The sequence below is a fragment of the Mobula birostris genome, chromosome 24, assembly GCF_030028105.1.
Source record: "Mobula birostris isolate sMobBir1 chromosome 24, sMobBir1.hap1, whole genome shotgun sequence".
Taxonomy (NCBI): Eukaryota; Metazoa; Chordata; class Chondrichthyes; order Myliobatiformes; family Myliobatidae; genus Mobula; species Mobula birostris.
The window spans coordinates 13,916,758-13,940,065 of record NC_092393.1 but is presented as its reverse complement, the minus strand read 5'-3'; the positions used below and the strand labels follow the sequence as shown (position 1 = coordinate 13,940,065).

At 40.0% G+C, this 23,308-nt stretch overlaps 1 protein-coding gene across 4 annotated transcripts in view; it reads left to right on the top strand.

The window, feature by feature from the left end:
* LOC140187342 (uncharacterized) overlaps nt 1-23,308 on the top strand; it is a 452,977-nt gene that overhangs the window by 220,776 nt on the left and 208,893 nt on the right. For 3 of the 4 annotated variants that reach the window (XM_072242543.1, XM_072242546.1, XM_072242545.1), the window contains exons 6-7: nt 11,437-11,614; nt 15,897-16,365. In XM_072242543.1, the coding sequence (XP_072098644.1) occupies nt 11,437-11,614; nt 15,897-16,365 (647 nt within the window). The remainder of the gene's footprint in view (nt 1-11,436; nt 11,615-15,896; nt 16,366-23,308) is intronic. The other variant, XM_072242544.1, reaches the window with a different exon arrangement.

Sequence of the window (23,308 nt, the reverse complement as noted above, 5' to 3'; positions counted from 1 at the left end):
GGGACCCAGCGACGCACCAAACCTACGCACATCCTCCCGTATACTTTAAATCATCTCTAGGTTACTTATAATACCTAATACAATGTAAATACTATGAAAATAGTTGTTATACTGTATTGTTTAAGGAATAATGACAAGAAAAAAATTTATTTCCAACAAAAATAAACAGCTTCAAACGCACTGAATCAAACACATGGTAAATGACTTATTGGACTAAATGTAGAATGTCACTGTCACTTTAAAACTTAAGTAACTTGTCTTTTTGTTTATTTAAATCATATACAGTGGTAGTTCTGACACTATTTTTTTCAGTAAGACACCGCACAGACACACCATAATCAAGCTTCTGCAATAACTCTACTTTCTGTGTTATTGATAATGATAGATGCTTCCTTCTGTTTTTCTCGTTGTTACCCATAGGGGTATCCGCAGCTCTTTTTGACATTTTCACAATGAAATTAAACACAAAGTCAACAGTGAACACAAAATATCAGCGTACAGCAAATGCACATGTAACCAGTACGAGTGCTGAGCCACAACTGACGTCTGGCGGCCCTTTGCTAGTGCTGCCACGTCACACCTGAGTGACGTCAAAAACTTCAGTTTTTGGAGCTTTTTGGATTTCAGAATTTCGGATAAAGGAATATGCACCTGTACTGTATAATTCTGCATTTTGGCTTGTTGGGACATGTGTAGTAGGAAAAGTCTGATAATTAGTGATATCACTGACTGAAATGGGCATTATATCTTTTGAACAGCATTCAATTTTGCTGTGAACAAAGTTACAACTGAGAAGACAATGTTGCTGTTGTATCTTTGTACTGTGCTCTGCAAATAGTTTTGCAATTTCGGCCCTGTAATTTTAGAATTAAAGGGAAATTTGAGATTCCTATAAAATCAAACTAAATCTCTTTTTCTTTATTAATATGTTTATGGATTTAAAAGGAACATAAATACAAACAACAGGAGAATTATCTCAAATATAAATCAAACTAAATCTCATGTATTAAATATATGTGATAAGGTGCCAGAGGTTTTTAATCTATTTGTATTAACACTATTTATGACTGGTGAATAAAGAAAAAAGCAAATATATGCACGTGAGAATAGTAGATAAAAGTAGAGATAACAAGGTTGTCTTATTGTGTAAATTGGTTGTTACTGTTTCAAAATTACAGCAGTAACCACGCAGATTTCATTTGAATGTCCATAGGTCAGTGAAGACAAAGTATGTGCAATTTCCTCTTCTTTACGGCACAGCTATACTCTGTCCTGTCACTGGTTATATAACAGTATTAACTAAGGCAAAGCAAATGAGCATTATGGAAAAGAAATTAATATTTTAAGTTTAAAGGTATATTTTAAATCAGTACTAATGACCCAGAAGCTTATGCTAGCTTATTGTGCTTGAAACAAGACAAATGGAATGACACGTTGAAATGAATGTAAATTACAATTGCAATATATTGTGGAATTGAAGGACATCTGTTCGGAACAGAGATGCGGAGAAAGTACTTTAGTCAGAGGGTGGTAAATCTGTGGCGTCTGTTGCTACAAGAGGCTGTCGAGGCCAAGTCATTTGATTAGCCAGGGCCTCAAAGGGTATGGGGAGAAGGCAGGGGAGTGGGGATGACTGGAAGAATTGGATCAGCCCATGATTGAATGGTGGAGCAGACTCGATGGGCCAAATGGCCTACCTATATCTTATGGTCTTACGGTCTTAATATCTAGTGATATTCTGGATAATTCAATTTTCTTCTGTGCATGATTCTAGAAATTTTTTTTATCATCTTTGCATCAATTTTACAGTTATGTCACTAACTTATAGTGATTGAGTAAAACAAGCTCATTTTTAATTTGTGATGTATTTTTAAGCTAATTTGTAATTTGAGTCACTTATCAAGAAATAGTCGGCTTAGACTCGTAATGGTCCATAAACGATTGTTTTCAATCTATCTCACTACTAGCTGCTATATATACATTATGGATTTAAAATGCTTTCTTTCTTTATTGACCTGGCTGGTGGCATAGTGGCACTATTCTTGCAGACCAGGGGGGGGGCAGGGTGCCAACGGACAAGGGTAGCAGTCAAATACGCTGGGTTTACCATGCAAAATTGTTTTTGGCGATTCTGTTATATAAGTCAATAGCATCATAACATTTTAAGTAAGTGGGGACTGCTGCTTTACAAAACCTCACTGTTACGAAAGACCTACATTAGTACCCTGTTTTCGCTAACAGAAGGTGTTTTCACTGTTACGAAAAAAATCAGCGCGCGATAAAATGTAGCGCGCGCCCCGAGCATCTGCTCTCCCCCGGATTCGGAATGGCATTGCTTTAACACGTGCCTGTGAGCAGCCGTTTGCAAGACGAGTTCTGAGGTATTGGAAAAGCCTGAAAGAGCTCGTAAGGGTGTTACACTTAGTGTAAAACTAGACATAATTAAGCGTTTTGATCGTGGTGAACGAAGTAAGGACAACGTGAGTTTGGCTTGTGGAAGTTGACGAAGATGATATTGAAGAGGTTTTGGCATCCCATGACCAAGAACTGATAGATGAAAAGCTGATGCAATTGGAAGAGGAAAGGATAACAATCGAAACCGAATGCAGTAGCGAAATGAACGTGAAGCAACTGCGTGCGATTTTCGCTGCAATGATAAAGTATGACTTTAATTTTGAAAGGGTACGTAGGTTTAGGAGTTACTTGCAGGATGGTTTGAGTGCTTACAAACAACTATATGATAGAAAAGTGCGCGAGGCTCAGCAGTCAAGCAAGCCTTCCACATCAGCCACAGCAGACGACGAACCTCGACCTTCGACATCGAGGCGGGCAGTCATAGGAGAAGATGAGCTGCTTGCCCTGATCGATGATGAGATGACACCCCCGTGTCCCACCACCCCAACACCCGGGCCCCGGACAGATACTGTACCGATTCACGAAGACCGCAGTTGTAGCCGGGAGGCACACAGCACATCTTTAAGAAAAAAGCCGAAATGAACATGCTAATTAATTACGTGTCGGGCGGCACCTAATTAATGAGCACGTTCATTTTGGCTTTTTTCTTAAAGATGTGCTGTGTGCCTCCCGGCTACCGCTGGACCCCTGCATGCTTCGCGGCAATGTATTGATCAGCGGCCTGGAGGGTGGGGGCCACTGCACCACCCAACCTGCGACGACTCAGTCTAACACACCATTATCAGTGTGCTCGGTGCTGAACCAATTCTGGTAAGTGATACTACACTGTACATGCATTATTTCTACTTTATATAGGCTGTGTATTTTTACGTGTTATTTGGTATGATTTGGCAGCTTCATAGCTTAAAGGTTACTGGAGAGCGCTTGCACCGTGTTTTTACCAACAACGCTGACGCGAGATTTTCTGCCGAGAGCGCTTGCGTGAGATTTTCGCTTCAGTGAACAGTGCCGGCAATGTTTGTGGAAAAGTATTTCTACTTTATATAGGCGCAACAACAGGAATTCTGCAGATGCTGGAAATTCAAGCAACACACATCAAAGTTGCTGGTGAACGCAGCAGGCCAGGCAGCATCTCTAGGAATAGGTACAGTCGACGTTTCAGGCCGAGACCCTTCGTCAGGATGAAGGGTCTCGGCCTGAAACGGCGACTGTACCTCTTCCTAGAGATGCTGCCTGGCCTGCTGCGTTCACCAGCAACTTTGATGTGTGTTGCTCTACTTTATATAGGCTGTGTATTTATCATATTATTCCTGCTTTTACTATATGTTACCGTTATTTTAGGTTTTATGTGTTATTTGGCATGATTTGGTAGATTATTTTTGGGTCTGCGAACGCTCACAAAATTTTCCCATATAAATAAATGGTAATTGCTTCTTCGTTTTAAGACATTTTGGCTTACGAACCGTTTCATAGGAACGCTCTACCTTTGGATGGTGGGGGAAAGCTGTATTTCTCAATAGAGGATATCTTCTGTGAATTATTAAAATTTTCCTTCTAAATTTTTATTGTGACATGTGCATGTGGAGCAAGGCAGGATGGGATAGCATTAGGGTAGTTGCAGCTGCTGTTGTGATGGATGTTCACTTTCCTGGCCCAAAAGGCTTATTGCTAAACTCAGTTCTCTAGCACAGTGGCATGACCTTTCCAAAGGGAAGTTACTGTAAATTGCAGGCAGCAATCAGTCTGAAGTTGGTTGTACAGCTTTGCACCTCATATTTTTGAATTTTCTCCCTGTTTAGAAAATAGTCTTTTTATTTCTGCTACCAAAGTGCATGACTATTCACTTTCTGACATTGTCTTCTATTTGTTACTTCTTTGCCCATTCTTTTAATCTGTGCAAGTCCTTTTGTAGTCTCCCTACTTCCTCAACACTACCTACCCCACCACCTTTCTTCATATCGACTGCACACTCGGCCACAAAGCCATCAATTCTGACATCTAAGTCATTCACATACAATGTAAAGAGAAGTAGTCCCAACTCCAAGCCCTGTGGAACACGACTAGTCACAGGCAACCAATCAGAAAAGACTCCGTTTATTCCCACTCTTTGCTTCCTGCCAATCAGCCAATACCCTATATATGCTAGTATTTTTCCTGTAATACCATTGGCTCTTGCTTTGTTAAGCAGCCTCATGTGCGTCACCTTGTTAAAGGTCTTCTGAAAATTCAAGTATGCAGGATCCACCAATTCTCCTTTGTCTATCCTGCTTGTTAATTCTTCAAAGAATTCTAACAGATTTGTCAGGCAAGATTTTCCTTTAAGGTAACCATGTTAATTTTGTCTTATTTAACATGTGACTCTTAAGTACCCAGAAAGCACATGCTTAACAATCGACTCCGACATCCTCCCAACCACTGAGGTCAGGCTAATTGGCCTATAGTTTCCTTTTTTCTGCCTCTCTCCCTATTTAAAGAGTGAAATCTGCAATATTCCAGTCCTCCGGAGCCATTCCAGAATTTAGTGATTCTTGAAAGATCATTACTAATGCCTTCACAATCTCCCTAGCTACTTCTTTCAGAACTCTGGGGGTGTAGTCCGTCTGATCTAAGTGACTTATCTACTTTCAGACCTTTCACTTTCCCCAACACCTGCTCCTGAGTAATAGCAATTGCACTCACTTCTGCCCCCGACACTCCTGAACTTCGAACATAATGTCTTCCACAGTGAAGACTGATGCAAAAGTTCAAAATAAATTTATTATCAAAGTACATTTATGTCACCATATACAACTATAAGATTTATTTTCTTGTGGGCATGCTCAGTAAATCCATAATAGAATAATAACCATAATAGAATCAATGAAAGACCACACCACCTTGGACGTTCAGCCTGTTTGCAAAAGACAAACTGTGCAAGTAGAAAAAAAATAATAAATATTGAGAACATGAAATGAAAGTCCTTGAAAGTGAGTCTATAGGTTGTAAGAACATTTCAAAGATGGGGCAAGTGAAGTTGAGTGGTTATCCCCTTTGGTTCAAGAGCTTGACAGTTGAGGGGTAATACTGTTCCTGAACCCGAAAGTGAGAGTCCTGAGGCTCCTATACCACCTTCCTGATAGCAGCAATGAGAAGAAAGCATGTCCTTGGTGGTGAGGGTCCCTGATGACAGATGCTGCTTTCCTGTAACAGCATTTCATGTAGATGTGCTTAATGGTGGGGAGGGCTTTACCCATGATGGACTTGATCCACCACTTTTTTGTAGGATTTTCCATTCAAGGGCATTGGTGTTTCCATACCAGGCTATGATACAGCCAGTAATATACTTTCCACAACATTTCTACAGAAGTTTTTCAAAGTATTAGATGTCATGCTGAATCCTTGCAAACCCATAAGGAAGTAGAGGCGCTGCTGTGCTTTCTTTGTCATTTCACTTGCATGCTGGGTCCAGGACAGGTCCTTCAAATTAATAACACTGAGGAATTTAGAGTTGTTGACGCTCTTGGAAACTAGAATTTAGATACTTTAAATGGTTTGAGATGCTTTGGATTGTTATTACTTTAAATCTTGTTTCTTTAATTGCTCTGCTGATAGCCTTACAGCTCGGTATCCCACAGAGGCTTAATGTATAATAACTGCACAGTTCCTTTTGTGCCTAATGGACTAAAATTTTCAGTAAAAGCGTAATATACTGATCCTTGGCAATAGCCAAATCTATCTGTATTGAATGAAATAATGACAGTGTGCAGGAAAATTTCTTCACTTCTGAGTCATTTGTAGGCAGATTTTTCATTGGGGTTCTGACCTTGATCTGGTGAAAGCCTGGAGATGTTTGAAAGAAGCAAGGAGCATCACATACAAAATACTGGAGGAACTCAGCAAGTTGGGTAGCATCCATAGAGTGGAATAAAAGATCAACATTTTGGACCTAGACCCCTCATCAGGGCTGGCAAGGGAGGGGGACAGAAGCTGGTATAAGGAGGAGGGAGGAGAGGAAGAAGTACAAGCTGGCAAGTAGCAGGTAGCCTCCAATCAGATAACATGAGCATTGATGATCTCTAACTTCTAGTAATTACTTCATCCTCTGTCTTTCACTTTTTACTATTCCCCATTCAGGTCACCCCCTCACGCTTCCTCACCTGCCCATCACTTCTCTCTGGTTCCCCTCCTCATTTCCTTACTTACAAGGCCCACTGTCCTCTCCTATTAGATGCATTTTTCTTCAACCCCTTATCTCTTGCATGTTTCACCTCCCAGCTTCTTACTTCATGCCCTCTCCCCCACTCACCCATCTTCCCTCTGACCTGTCAGCTTGTATTCCTAGCCTCCCCTCACCACCTTATTCTGGCTTCTATTCCCTTCCTTTCCACTTCTGATGAAGTGTCTCAGCCCGAAATGTTACTTTTTATTCTCTTCCATACATGTTGCCGGACTAGAAAAATATACTAACGATCTGCAGGTGTCCATTCCAGAAAGAAAACTTCGAGAAATGAACTCTAGTTCTTCTTTCTGTAACTCCATCTTTCTGTCATTCTCCTTACCTTTTCTAACAATACTCATCTCTTCCTCCTCACCCTCTTCCTGTCTCTCTGCATTTATACTATTTTCTACTTGATACTTCTAAATGATACTAGAGGAAGAACTTGAGTTGCCGAGGCCCATGACTAGTGGTTTTTATCAGGGCTCGGTGCTGGATCCATTATTGTTTGTTATCTATATCAACAGTTTGCATAAGATGTACTAGACATGGTAAGCTTGTAGCTGACACCGAAATGGATGTTGTAGTGAACAGTGAGGATAGTTTAGAAAAAAATTATAGGGGTATCTTGAACACCTTAGTAAGCATTTCAACAAATGGCAAATAGAATTTAATACAATATTAAGTGTGAGGTAATAAGGTTTGGAAAGTCAAATCAAGGCAAGACTTTCACAGTGAATGGGCCCAGGGGAGTGTATTAGAACAGTGGGACCTTAGAGTCCAAGTACATGGTGGTGGTGAAAAATGCTTTTTGTATGCTGGCCTTCATCAGTAAGGGAATTGAGTATAAAAGTTGGGAAATCATGGAGCAGTTGTACAAGATGCTGGCAAGGCTACATTTGGAGTATTGTGATCAGCTTTGGGTGCTTTGCTCTAAGAAAGATTAAAAAAAAAAGATGTTTCTAGGAGTTGAGGGACTGAGTTAGAGGGAGATGTTGAACAGGCTTGGAGTTTCTGAGCCTGAATTTCCAGAACTTGCTGAGGGTTAGATCAGAGGCATCAGGTCTGGAGATCCGGAATGCTACAAGAGGTGCAGTTATGATCTCCGGAAAGCCTTCTCATGGGCAAAGTGGAGACTCCAGACTTGACTGGAATCAATGAGGGATGCTTTACAGCTGTGGCAGGGTTTGAATGCCATAATCTCCTACAGAGTTAAATTTAGCGACATAGGGGACAGCAGAGCTTCACTTCCGGATGAGCTCAATGTCTTCTATACTTGCTTTGACTACCATGTCTCCCAATGATCCTTTGGTCTCAGTCGCTGAATATGACACGTGGGCTGCCTTCAAGAGAGTGAATCTAAGGAGAGCATCAGGTCTGGATGGAGTACCTGGCTGAGTACTGAAGACCTGTGCCGACCAACTGACTGATGTGTTCACGGATATCTTCAACCTCTCCCTCTGGCAGTGTGTGGTATCCATCTGCTTCAAGCAGGCTTCAATCGTACTGGTGTCCAAGAAGAACATGGAAACTTGACTAAATGACTATTGTTCGGTGGTACTTAGATCCACAGTGATTAAGTGTTTTGAGCGGCTGACATTGAAACCTATTAGCTCCTGTCTGAGTGGCAACTTGGATCCACAGCATCTCATTGGCTCTTCACACAACCCTGGAATATCTGGACAGCATAGATGCATACATCAGGATGCCCTTTATCAATTACAGCTCAGCATTTAATACCATCATCCCCTCAAAACAAATCGGTAAACTGTGAGACATGGGCCTCGAAACCCCCTTGTGCAGTTGCCAAAAACAACTACTTCACAATCTCCATCAGCACAGGTGCACCACAGGGATGTGTGCTTAGCCCTCTGCTCTACTCGCTTTACACCTATGACTATGCTGATGACACCTCTGTTGTGAGCCACATCAAAGGTGGTGATGAATTAGCATACAGAATGGATATTGAATATTTAGCAGAGTGATGTAATAACAACAACTTCTCACTCAGTGTCAACGAGACCAAGGAACTGATTGTAGACGTCAGGAGAGGGAAACCAGAGGTCCATGAGACAGTATTTGTAGGAGGATCAGAGGTGGAGAGGGTCAGTAACTTTAAATTCCTGGGTGTCACTATCTCAGTGGACCTGTCCTGGAACATCATTTAAATATAACTGCGAAGAAAGCATAACAGTACCTCTTCTTCCTTAGGAGTCTACAGATATTCGGCATGTCATCAAAAGCCTTGGCAGACTTCTATAGTTCTGTGGTGGAAAGTGTGCTAACTGGCAGTATTATGGTCTGGTATGGGAACACCAATGTCCTTGAGCAGAAAATCTTACAAAAGATAGTGGATTTGGCCCAGTACGTTACGGGTAAAGCCCTCCCAACCATTGAGCACATCTGCATGAAATGTTGCTGGACAAAAGTAGCATCCATCATCAAGGATCCTCACCATCCAGGCCATGCTCTTTTCTCGCTGCTGCCATCAGGTAGAAGATGCCCCAGGACTCAACCACCAGCTTCAAGGACAGTTGCTACCCCTCAACCAGCAGACTCTTGAACAAAAGGAGATAACTACACTCATTTTATTTCTTGTATTCCCACAATCAATAGTTTCACTTTAAGAACTCTATGTTGTTATTTCACGTTTTCATTATTTATTGCTATTTATTTATATTTGCATTTTTGCACAGTTTGTAATTCGTTGATCCTGTAACGAAAACCAATTTCCCCCGGGATCAAGAAAGTATGACAATGACTATCCTGTTTACAGATACTGTTCTATAGATTTGCTAACAATGCCTGCAGGTAAAAGAATCTTAGGGTTTTGTGTGGTAACATGTATGTACTCTGATAATAAATTTCACTTTGGATTTCAACTTTATTCCTTAGATCACAGGAGATTGAGGCTGATCTAACAGGTGTATGGAATCATGATGGTGAATGCACTTTTCACAGGGTTGGGGTATCCAGAGATGGAGGGCATAGGTTTAAGGTGAGAAGGGGGAGAATTAACAGGAAGTTGAGGGACCACCTTTTGGTTAAAATGTTGTATTTACTTGAAATGAACTGCTAGAGAAAATGGTTAAGGCAGGTACATAACAATCTTCAAAAATTGCACAGATAGGAAAGGTCTATGGATCAAACACTGGCAAATGGGACTAGCCTGGATGGGGCATCTTGGTTAGCATGGGCCAGCTGAGTTAAATGGCCTGTTTCTGACTCTTAAGTCGTGGGTTCCCAACCTTTTTTATATCATGGACCCCTATCATTAACTGAAGGGTCCAAGTTGGGAACTCCTGCTCTAAGTGATCTTCTACTTTAAATCAATTATTGTTTGTTCTAGATCACCCACGAGAAGAAATGTCCCCTTCACATCCATCCTGTTGACACTTCTCGGGATTTTCTTTATTCAAATTTCTTCATGTGCTTCTGAATTCCACTAAATGTATGCCTAGCCTGTTCAACTCTTTACTATAAGACACTCTACTCATTCCTTGTAGTATTCTAGTAAGTGCTCTAAACCGCTTCCGATGCTGTCATCCAAGTCATGTGGAACACAACTCATTCCATCTTGACAACCAGAAAAGAAGGAAATTGTGTAGTCGGTGGGAATGTTAAAGTTAATTGAGTTCACCAGATCCCATTAAGGCATCTTTCTGGAATCTACAAGTAAACCATAGAGCATTTATGTCAAAACATCTGGTAAATAAAGAATGTGAGAAAGCATAATTTTTAAATGTCTGTCAAATTAGATAAGATGTAAATTATTTACATAGTGAGAAATTGCAGAGTTCTCACAGAAACAGCTACCTTTAATAATGCATGCTTTATATTTGTGCAGGTGTTTTCTTAAAACTTGGACAATAATTTGAGACAATTGTTTTTTGGATTTTCTTCTTTTTTGATGGACTGTTTTTTCAGGATCAAAACCTGGTTGTTCCATTAACACATCAATGCCAAAATTTAATTCCTTTTACCAAAACATTAGACCATTTAACCAATATACAGTGGATTCTGCTTAATTGAGTCATCGGTTAATTGGGCAGCTGCTTATTTGGAACAACTCTTAAAGAACAAAAATGAATCGAGAAAATAACTGAGATTCACTATGCCGCTTAATTGGGACAAGAGAATGTTGCCGAACAGTTTCTATCTAGCGTCAGTCGCATGCACTTGCATGGCCATTTGACACTACACTGTGCTTAGAGTGAACAGTTTTTAAATATCCATCAGTTGTGTGTGCTTGTGTTCAAAAGTAGTAATAGAAATAAGCAGTCAGACAATTCAGAACTGTTTTGCTCACTGCAGTTTCAAACATTCAGGCTTGGAGATGCCAGAAACTGCTGGGAGTGAAAATAAAACAATCTCACTATTCAAATTAGGAATTGTGAAGGTATCAACAATCATCTTGAATGTCACAATGAAAATGAAGATTTGGAGAATGCTATCGTTGAAAGCATTGTATGAAGGCAGTCCTTTACCTGTACTAAGTGTCTGTGCTGATTTTGTTCATTTACAATCAATAAAGAATATGACAGTGTACACTGGATGCATTGCTCTGTCGATAATACTTAGTTTTATAGTACTGCGGTAGTATTGATAGTATTTTAATTTGTTCTGTAATTCATCTTAATAATTCGTTACTCAGTTAAAAGCTGGTTTGTCTTTTTTTTAATACTTTTTTAACTATTTCCATGAAACATTGGTTAATTGGGGCAGCAGTTTCATTGGGCCAAAATGTATTGGTCCTGGGGTATCCCAATTAACCAAAATCCACTGTACTTCTAATAATATGTTTTTCTTTTATTTTCCTACCCTAGGAGCCTGGGCCAGCTAAAGTGGCAGTAACAGGTTCAGGAATCCCAGATCCAGAGAAGATACCAGATTCACGATCTAGCTTGTGGCAGGAGGAACTGCAGAGTAGAGAAGCAGAGGCAGCTCACAGTTGGTCTCTTCCTGATGGTGGCTCTCCTGGAGGATTGTTTTCCCTTGGTGAGGGTAAGTGTCTTTGCACACTTCAGTTTTGAAAATTTCTACATTCAGAAAGATCTTAGTTTTTCTTTAAAACTCAGCATAGTTTTCCTGCACTAACCTCATATCCTTTCATTACCTTTTTCTTTAACTCTGATCAACTGTGATAGCTGTCTTGAATATATATTCAGTCTACTGATCCTTCATCAGTGAATTTCAAAAAATTGCCTCCCAACCCTGAATTTCCAACCTCTTGGGTTAAGATTGAGTACAAGAAAACATCAACTCCACACCTACCCTGTGAAGATCCTAAACTATGTTTCAAAATGAAAAACCTGCAGGTGTTGGAAAGCTGAAATAATCATAAGACGTTGGGGGAAAAGAATCAGGTCAGGCAGCATTTATTGAAAGAGAAATGGGTTAAAGAACCTTTGTCAAAACTGGGAAAGAGAAAACAAGTCATATGTTGCAGAGAAGGTGGGAAGAGATGAATAGGACAAATATCTCTTCAAATAAGGGCAAGATTGCAGTGAGGGGAAAAAAAACTGTAGGTGAGGTCATCTGGTGATAGATTAAGGAAGGCCAGCAGGCAAAAACTGGCCAAATTAGAGATATATCCTACAAAGGAACTAACCAGCTCTAAAGCAAGCAGAAAAATTTGATAGACTGGAAAGCTATAATATGTCCAGATGGAAGTTGAATGATATTCCTCAAGATTATATTGAGCCTTATTAATAATAATAATAATAATAATAATAATAATGCATTGGGCTACAGACATGTCAGTGTTCCAACAAGATTACACCATCAGAAGCATTGTTCTCTCCCATCCCCTTTCAATATTCTGACAGGGCCATTCCATTCACTACTCCCTACTCCATAACTAATTCCACCAACCTCCTTTCTCACAGCTCTGATTGTAATTGCAGGAAATGCAACACCATCTTCTTGTCTTTTGCCTTCCCATCATCCAGCGATCTAAACAATCCTTTTGGATGAATCAATGATTCACTTGGGTGTTTTTAAGTCTAGTGTACTTAATTCAGTGAATCAGGGAAGTAAAATGCAGATTGAATAATGGCTTTGAGGAGCCGTTGTGTTTACTCTGCCACTTTAGTTCTCCACTCTGACTTTATTAATCCTGCAGTAAGCTTATAATATTGCTCAATATAAGCTTAAAGAATAGCACTTCATTTTCCATCTGAGCACCATTCAGCCTTCTGAACTCTGTTGATTTCCTAACTTCAGGCCACTTGTTTTCTCCTTTGTTCCAGCCTTTCAAATAAAAGGTTAACTTTACACAGGTGCAGTCTTGCCCACAGAGAATTTCCAGCACTTCGTTTTTATTTCACATTTCAACACAGCAAGTTTACTTGATTTTTGAATGTTTGCAGACATTGTGCATTTATAGCAGCACTCACACACAGGTCAGGCAGCATCTAGTCCTGATTAAGGCTCTCTGGCTGAAAAGTCAACTGTTTATTTCTCTGCATAGATGCTGCCCGACCTTCTGAATTCCTCCAGCATCGGCAGAATCATTTACTAATGACTATGCATTTAGATTTTCTTTTAAGAGAGAATAGAATTCTAGAATATTTGATTGCCCAGTCCTTCCCCTACCCCTTTCTCTCATCCCATGTAAATATTTAGCATATCTATCCAAAACTTGACAAATTAATGTATCAGCACTGCCAGTGTTCAGCAACATACAACTTCCATAATATTTAGAATTATTACTGTTTTCAAAATTGTGCTGAGTTATGACGTGAATGTTAGAAATAGCTATTAGAGGATATCAATAATTGATATGTCAACCTGAAGAGCATTTTACTTTCATAGACATCATTGTTCATTTTCCTAAATGTAACATAGTAAAGATAAAGTCAAGTTTGGTCTGCATAATTTTTGCCCCTTCCATTATAAGTTAAAGTTATTAATATCTTCTGTTTTGACTTCACTGTAGCTAGAGTAAACCCAGCAGGGCTTGGCTACATCGCTGAACTCAAGCTATTCAAAACTCAGACCAGCATCATTACAGTGGTTTAAGTAGACCACTGGAATTAATCATTATTTATGTAAAATATATTCAAGAACCCAATTATGTAACTGGCTAGAACAACATTCTTCTAATCCTCTGCATGGATTCTGGGCAGGCATGAACATTAGAGCTGTAATTCAGCCCTGTAATTAATCCCTGGATGTGTTCACAACCAATGAAAAACTCAGTATGATTCTAAGTCATCCCAATTTACCGTTATTTAATTCAAAATATCTTGCAGATTCTTTTTTTCCAAGAACCATATTAGTATCACCTCTAAAGAAATAAAGTGAACTGCTTCAGTCGAAATGGATGATAAATGAACTGGATGCGCTCATTTTTGAGAAAATTGGTATTATTTCTTCTTGATGTGGTTCATACCTTGACAATCTCTTGGCTTATTCTCAAAGGTCCAATTTAATGTCAGAGAAATGTATACAACTTGGCATGCGACCAAGTAGTTAAGGCATTCGTCTAGTGATTTGAAGGTTGCTAGTTCGAGCCTTGGATGAGGCAGCATGTGTGTCCTTGAGCAATGCACTTAACCACACATTGCTCTGCAACGACACTGGTGCCAAGCTGTATGGGTCCTAATGCCCTTCCCTTAGACAACGTCGGTGGTCTGGAGAGGGAAGACTTGTAGCATGGGCAACTGCTGGTCTTCCATACAATCTTGCCCAGGCCTGCACCCTGGAAACCTTCCAAGGCGCAAATCCATGGTCTCATGAGACTAACGGATGCCTATGTATGTATACAATATATATCCTGAAATGCTTTTTTTTTTTTTGCAAACATCCATAAAAGCAGAGAAGTGCCCCAAAGAACGAACAACAGTTAAACATAAGAACTCCGAAGTCCCCCAGCTCCCCTCCCTCCCGCACATAAGCAGCAATTCTCCCCTCCCCCCACCAGCAAAAAACAGGCAAGCATTGGCACCGCCCCCGAGCACTCAAGTGTGAGCAAAGCAATAGCAAAAACATGGACTTGCAGTTACCCTAAAGACTTTGCGTTTCACCCAGCATTCGACATACCACTGGCTGTCTCTCCTTAATAAGGGAGAAGGAGGTGTCTCCGTTTTTCCCAGCGAGCAGGGAGACATAACAAACAATTCGCTGGTTTACGATGTTAAAAGTCAGTTACGTCACTTTTTCTGAGCTCTGTTCCCAAAGACCTCAAGGATCCCGGGTCTTTAGGCACACAGCAATAGATTTTCCGACGACACTGACCCTCGTTCCGCCTGTCTCTAAAGCCCCGAGATCTTAGGCTTCCAAATCCGAGCCGGACACTTAGGTCGAACCCTTGACTTGCGGAACAACAGCCAGTCCTGAAACCCCGAGAACAGGTCCCATTCCCGCAAAGAACCGAAGTAAGTGTGTAACTCCAGGTCAGGGTCTTCAAAAGAACCCTGAAAGTGAAGAATAAAGATATTAAAGATGGAAATAGAGCTGTTTCTGAAGATGCAAGCAAAAGAGTCGCCGTTTATTGCCATCTTAACTTCGCTCCACCTCCTCTTGTTGCTATTAAGGATATTTCCTGACATTGTGCACATTTGAGGTGGCACAGTAGCACAGCAGTAAGCGCAACACTTTACAGAGCAAGCAATCACTGATTGATGTTCAATTCTGCCACTATCTAAAGGGGGTTTTTACATTGTCCCTATAACTGCATGGGGTTCTTCCGGGTGTCTGGTTTCCTCCCATATCCCAAAGACATGTGTGGTTAGGGCTGATGAATTCAGATGTGGGCGTACTGTGGTAGTGCCAGAAGTATGGTGACTTGCGAACTGCTCTCAGCACAGTCTTCAGACTGTGCTGGTCATTGATACAATTGATGTATGTCTTGATGTATATGTGACAAATATGCTCAAGTTAAATCCTAAATCTGTTTTCTTTTAAAATAGATGTGTAAGGTATTTGATTGCCTAATTGTTCAGCATTACTGTGGTTTTCAAAGCTTACTAATTTAATACATGAATACTGCCACTATTTAGCAACATAGGACCCCCATAATATTTACCATTGTTTCTATTTTTCAAATTATAAAGTACAATATGAATTTTAGAAATGGCTATTAAACATTAACAATTCCACATAAATATTACACTGTACATTTTTACTGTTTATTATATGTAGCTTCAAATCAGATGCTTTTAGTTGGATCCAAAACCTGTAAAGCAACCAGGTTTTTAATGAACGTGTCATTCCTTTTGAAATACCCAAATACTTAGCTAGAAAACATTTTCTGTAATATGATTTACTTTTTTTAAAATAGGTGATGTCCGTCCCCTTGAGGTTATGTCTGACCATAGTTCTGTTAACGGCGATGAGATGGATAGAGGAACAGTGACACCTCTTGAGCAGCAGAGACAAGAGATGCGTGTTCTTTCACCCTCCAGTAGTTCTTCAAGCAGGCATGGTATAGAACCCGGTGGCATTCCTCGTTGCCCATCACCTGTATATAGTGATCCTTTTCCATCTGCAAGTAGCGTGCTATCCAATGGCTCCCATTCACATATCAGTGGATCAATGAGTTCCTTGGATTCAGAAGCAAGTGGAAGTACCGTGACAAGCACAGACAGTCATTTTGCTGAAGCTATGGCAAACAGAGCTGAGCTTCCAAGAGCCGGAAGAACAACTAGTAAAGAGGTCTATGAGACTGAAGATAGAAAAATGGGAAAACGAACACGAATCAGAAGTCCAGAGAGAAGGGATGCAGAACAAATTATTGGTCAAGAAGGAAGGTACTGAAAATTCTTGTTAAATTTAATGCATGTTGTATCTTTATTGAAAAGAAGCTAGCTAAATGAGTTTATGGAGATAATTTTGTTTTTATAAAAAGGCCTAATTTTTGTAGATTTAAGTTAAAACATTAAAACCATGTGGATTTATCAAGAGAATATTTACAGATAATGGACAACAATTTTAGTTCAAGAAAGTTTCTTAAAAAATCTCATCCCTTCCCTCTCACCATGCATACATATGCAAAGTGCAAGCAAAGGTCCTCTGATTAAAATTCACTGTAAACCAAGAAGTGATAGTTTCTCAGCATTAGAATTTGTATTGTATGTATTTTTCTTCTGCCAGTTTTTTTTCTTCAAGTAGTGATGTTGTTCTTATTCCTAACTTAAAGCAATTCACATTTGGCTTGCTTTGCCAAATTTTTCCCGGTTACACTTTATTTTTTAAACCTTCATTACTCCCTTTGTAAGTATGTGTTCAGTGATGTTTACTGCATTATTGTGCCTTTATGATGATGATGAAACAATGTACAGGGAGGAGGTCAAACACCTAGAGAGCTGGTGCAGTGATAACAACTTGATGCTTAATGTCACCAAAACCAAGGAGATGATCGTCGATTTCAGACGGTCTCAGCCTGAGCACATACTCCTCAGCGTCAGCGGCTCCACAGTGGAGAGAGTGGAAAACATCCAAGTTCCTTGGGCTGCAGATCTTGGACAATCTCACCTGGTCCAGGACCACCACTGGGATTGTGGAACGGGCCCAGCAGAGATTGCACTTTCTGAGGAAACTTAAACAAGCATCACTCTCCACTAACATCTTAACTACATTCTACAGAGGCGTGGTTGAGAGTACGCTGACGTTTTGCATCACAACCTGGTACTCCAGCTGCAGTGCTGTCGGCAAAAAGCCTTGCAGAGGGTGGTTAGGGGAGCAGAGAAGGTTATTGGGGTCTCCCTACCTTCTGTCCAAGACCTTTTTCAGAGTCCATGCCTCCAGAAGACACGGTACATCATTAAAGACCCCTCTCCATGAACTGTTTGTTCTTCTGCCATCAGGCAAACATTACAGGAGCATCAAAACTAAAACCACAAGGCTACTAAACAGCTTCTTCCCACAGGCAGTCAGACTACTAAATAGCTGCTCTACCTGACTCTGCTTTGGACACTTTTAACTTGCACTGGACACTTATAACTTGATTTTAACTGACATGTGGCTGTTGTGTTTTTACAATTTATTGTTATGTTTATTATTTAGTGTTGCATTTGTTATGTTATGGATTGCACTGCTCCTGGGAAATGCTGTCTCATTCTGCCCTGCAGAGCTGATGTACGGTTAGAATGACAATAAAGTTTTTTGAATCTTGAATCTTTATGGAAATTGAATCCAAAAACACTACTCTAATTCAGAATCAGATTTATTATCACCGTCATGTGACGTGAAATTTGTTAACTTAGCAGCTGCTGTTCAATGCAATACATTATCTAGCAGAGAGAGAGAGAGAGAGAGAAAAAAATGAATAAAATAAAACATAATAAATAAACAAGTAAATCGAAATAGATTATTTAAAAAATGTGCAAAAACAGAAATACTGTATATTTTTTAAAAAGTGAGATCGTGTCCAAAGCTTCAAAGTCCATTTAGGAATTGGATGTCAGAGGGGAAGAAGCTGTTCCTGAATTGCTGAGTGTGTGCCTTCAAGCTTCTGTATCTCTTACCTAATGGTAACAGTGAGGAAAGTGCATGCCCTGGGTGCTGGAGGTCTCTAATAATGGACGCTGCCTTTCTGAGACACCGCTTCCTAAAGATGTCCTTGATACTTTGTAGGCTAGTACCCAAGATGGAGCTAACTAGATTTACAACCTTCTGCAGCTTCTTTCAGTCCTGTGCAGTAGCCCCTCCATACAGACAGTGATGTAGCCTGTCAGAATGCTCTCCACGGTGCAGCTATAGATGTTTTTGAGCATATTTGTTGACCTGCCAAATCGCTTCAAGCTCCTAATAAAGTATAGCCGCTGTCTTGCTTTCTTTATGACTACATCAATATGCTGGGAACAACAGGAATTCTGCAGATGCTGGAAATTCAAGCAACACACATAAAAGTTGCTGGTGAACGCAGCAGGCCAGGCAGCACCTCTTCCTAGAGATGCTGCCTGGCCTGCTGCATTCACTATCAATATGCTGGGACCAGGTTAGACCCTCAGAGATCTTGACACCCTGGAATTTGAAGCTGCTCACTCTCTCTACTTCTGATCCCTCTATGACGATTGGTACATGTTCCTTCGTCTTACCCTTCCTGAAATCCACGATCAGCTCTTTCATCTTACTGACATTGAGTGCCAGGTTGTTGCTGCAGCACCATTCCACTAGTTGGCATATCTCATTCCTGTACACCCCCTCGTCACCACCTGAGGTTCTTCCAACAATGGTTGTATCATCGACAAATTTGTAGATGGTGTTTAAGCTATGCCTAGCCACAGTCATGTGTATACAGAGAGTAGAGCAGAGGGCTACGCACACACCCCTGAGGTGCGCTAGTGTTGATCGTCAGGGAAGAGGATATGTTAGCACCAATCTGCACAGACTGTGGTCTTCCGGTTAGAAAGTCGAGGATCCAATTACAGAGGGAGGTACAGAGGCCCAGGTTCTGCAACTTCTCAATTAGGATTGTGGGAATGATGGTATTAATATGAGTGATGGTATTTGTAATAGTATTTAAAGACATTGCATCAGTCATCCCAAATGATCTTCTGGTAAATGCAGTACCTGTCTTGGTGATGAGCCACTTAGTCATATGCTGCATCTTTGTGTTTAAATTAGCTTATCTCTGCTAAGTCAGGGTTTGAGTATAGTTGACCTGACTGTTTACAAATGAAAGAGGATTAGGCTCAGCCAGTCTATTCCTGACCAGTATCCATGATTTAGTTTAGATGTGTCTGTTTATAAGCTCTTCTAAGAATGTTGTTAGCCTTATTCTATTATCACAGATTTGTGCAAGTCATATTCCGACTCAAAATTAAGAAAATAATAATAATCTCCATAACTAATCCAATGTGTTTTGGGATAGAAAACATTTAGTATTGTAAACTTGATTTTAAAATGAACATCAGATATTTATATCGTTGAAGAGCAAGTAGCTATTTATATATTTAAAAAAAACCCTACCATTGCAGAATGACCCTTGTACAATATTTAAAATAATGTAACTGGTCCTTTGCTGACAGATCTGAAAATATAAATATCCTATTCTGTAGTTATTAAAGATATTTTGTACGTGGCTCTGCCTTCTAATCTTGCAGGCATATCCTGGAATGAATAACAGGTATAGTTTCTATTAAGTTTCTGGCTCAGGCATGGCAATTGAAACATAACCATTTCTAAGTAAACATGTTTAAGAAGCTGTAGCAAAGCGGGGAGATGGTTTATTTTGTGGTATGATAATTATTGCAGTATTAAACCCTGAGTTGCACTGAAAGGTGTGTGCCATCTCTTTGCATCTAGGACCTTCTTCCAACTGAGCTCAGCTTTGGCTGGTTTATAGTGGCAACATTTGGAAAGTATTTGAAGTGCTCTTGAACAAACTTGGAATGGAAGACAAAACTGCCTGTTGACCTTTTGTGAATGATCACAAAGGTAGAAGACAAGCTATTTGGACCTTGGAATTTATTCATCTTGGTGTTCCCCTAAATTTGCCACTAAATAGACAATTAAGTTCAGAACAAATGAAGTAGCAGAAGGCTGTATGGTGTTCAAAGCTGCTTTGCCGTTAATCAGGATCATGCGTGATCTTCCTTTTCACCATTTTGCAGCACAATTCTCTCATCATTTTGAATTCTAAAAACAATCTACATACTGTATATTTTGAAAAAAACACAGCTTCCACAGCTCCAGGGTAGAGGTTTCAAATGTTCATCATCCCTGACAAGGACAGTCTTCTCGTTTCAATCCTAATTGGGACACTGTTTATTCTTAAACTGGGCCTGGGCTCATCAGCTTAAGTGAAATATCCACCCTGTATCCAGCTTGTCAAGCTCTTATAGAATAGATGAGGTGGACCATAAGATATAGGAGCAGAATTAGGCTAATTGGCCCATCAAGTTTGCTCCGCCATTCCATCATGGCTGATTTATTTTTCCTCTCAACCCCATTCGTCTGCCTTTTTCCTTAACCTTTGATGTCCTGACTAATTAAGAAGCTATCAACCTCCACTTTAGGTATATGCAATGACTTGGCCTCCACAGCTGTTCATGGCAATGAATACCACAGATTCGCCACCCTCTGGTAATGAAATTCCTCCTCGTCTCTATTCAAAATGGTTATCCCTCTTTCCTGAGGCTGTGCCCTCTGGTCCTGCACTATAGGAACCATCCTCTCACATCCACTCTATCTAGGCCTTTAAATATTCATTAGGTTCTAATGAGATCCACCTTCATTCTTCTAAACTCCAGCAAGTACAGACCCTCCTCAAGCACTCCTCATATGTTAATTCTTTCATTCCTGGAGCTATTTTTGTGAACCACCTCAGGATCCTCTCCAATGCCAGCACATCGTTTCTTAGATAAAGGGCCTAAAACTCCTTGTGTAGTCTCTAAATGCCTTATTAAGCCTCAAAATTGCATCCTTGCTCTTGTATTCCAGTCCTCTTGAAGTGAATGCTAGCATTGCATTTACCTTCCTTACCACTGAGTCAACCTGCAAATTAATCTTTGGGGAATCCTGCACATTCATTGCTAATCACTATGAGATACTTTACTCTGTTAGAAAACAGAAATAAAGACACAGACCTCGGTATATGGTTAACCCTTTCTTATGTGATCATGGGGAGCCACTATCTTATGACTTCAACAATGTCAAGTTACATCTTAAATTTGTACAGTAAATTTTGGGCAATAGCCAACAGCTAAACATGGTCAGCGATTTCTAAAGCATTTGTTAGGAATCAGCAAATTTACTAACATTCCCACACAATGCACAAAGTTACAAATACATGCCTACAGTTAGTTCCTTAATTTGCTACTTGCTAGACATCTTGGAAAAGGTTAACAATACCTCATTGCTGCCATGATTTATGTCTGGCTATTGTTAGGTCGCACAAGCAAGACAGCGTTTGCCTCTATCCCGTTACCCTCATGATCCAAGTTTTGAGCAATATCTAGCTAGTCAAGCTTGACAATAGCATTTAATTGTAAATTAGTCTTAACTTTCTAATTACTTTCACATCTGATTTTTTTGAATTTTCTCCCCATTTAGAAAATAGTTTATGCTTTTATTTCTTCTATCAAAGTGCATGTCCATTCAAGCCTTTACACTATATTGCATGTGTCAGTTCTTTGCCCATTCTCCCAATCAGTCCAAGTTTTTTTTGCAGACTCCCTGCTTCCTCAAGAGTACCTGCCCCTTCACCTATCTTTATATTGTCTGCAAACTTGGTCGCAAAGCTATCAATTCTGTCATCCAAATCATTGATTATAAAATGTGAAAAAAGCGGTCCCAATGCAAACCACTACGGAACACCTCTATTGACTGGTAGCCAACCAGAAAAGGCACACTTTATTCCCACTCTTTGCCTCCTGCCAGTCAACCAATCTTCTATCTGTGCTGGTATCTTCCCTGTAAAACCATGAGTTTGTATCTTAAGCAGTTTCATATCCAGCAAAATTCAAATAAACAATATCCATTGACTCTCTTTGTCTGTCCTACCTTTTAAGTCCTCAAAGAATTTCAACAGATTTTTCAGGCAGTATTTCCCCTTAGGGAATCCATGCTGACCTTGGCCTATTTTATGTTACTCTAAGTACCCTGAAACCTCTTCCTTAATGGATTCCACAACTTCCTATCCACTGAAGTCAGGCTAACTGGCTTATAATTTCATTTCTTTTGCTTCCCTCCCTTCTTAAAGAGTGGAGTGACATTAGCAATTTTCCAGTCCTCTGAAGCCATTCCGGAATCTAGTGATTCTTGAAAGATCATTACTAATACATCCACAATCTGTTCAGCCTTCTCTTTCAGAACCCTGGGTGTAGTCCATCTGTCCAGGTGACTTATCTACCTTCAGATCGTTCAGCTTTCCAGGCACCTTCTCCTTAGCAATACTAACTATGCTCACATCTGCCCCATGGCAGTCGACTTTCTGGCATACTGCTAGTGATACAAAATACTTAATAAGTTTATCTGACGCTTCTTTGTCCCCCGTTACTGCTTTTCCAGCGTGATATTTCATTCGTCTGATATCCACTATTGTATCTCTTATACTGTGTGTGTGTGTGTATCTCTGAAAAAGTCTTTGACATCATCTTTTATATTTGTTTTACACTTTTGACTATATATTATTAATCTCCTCTAGTTCTTCTAAATTTTAAAGAATACAGTCCCAGCCTATTCAATTTCTTGTCATTCAGCAAACCTGCCATTCTTGAAACCACTTTGGTGAATCTTCACTGGCCAAAACTGTACATAGCACTCCAGGTGTGGTCTCCTGAAGATCCTTCATAATTGCAATAAATCTTCATTACTCCTGTAACCAAACTTCATAGTAATGGTTAATATACCATTTGCCCTCCTAATCATTCTTGTACTTGAATGATGACCTTCATTGTTAAAGTAAATGGCTGTGATCAAAGTTCACAGAAATACATTCGTACAAGTCAATGGTTGATCTATTTCTCTTCAGTGATCTTTGTTATAAAAATTATGCAGCCTTGAATCTGTCAGTATTGGGTCAACCGCCTCCCCAGCATTTCATTTGCATTGCATATTTACTGTTCTTTGTGTGGGAAGGCAGTCTTTTTATGTCATAGTTCTGCTCTTTATGCTATGAGGAATACATTGGGTGTACCTCATCTGAGAAAGAATGATGGGAAAATCTTTTTCATTTTAATCATCATAAAAATCTATCAAATATATTCTACAATTTCATTGTTGACTTTCATTTTGGGACCTTCCAAG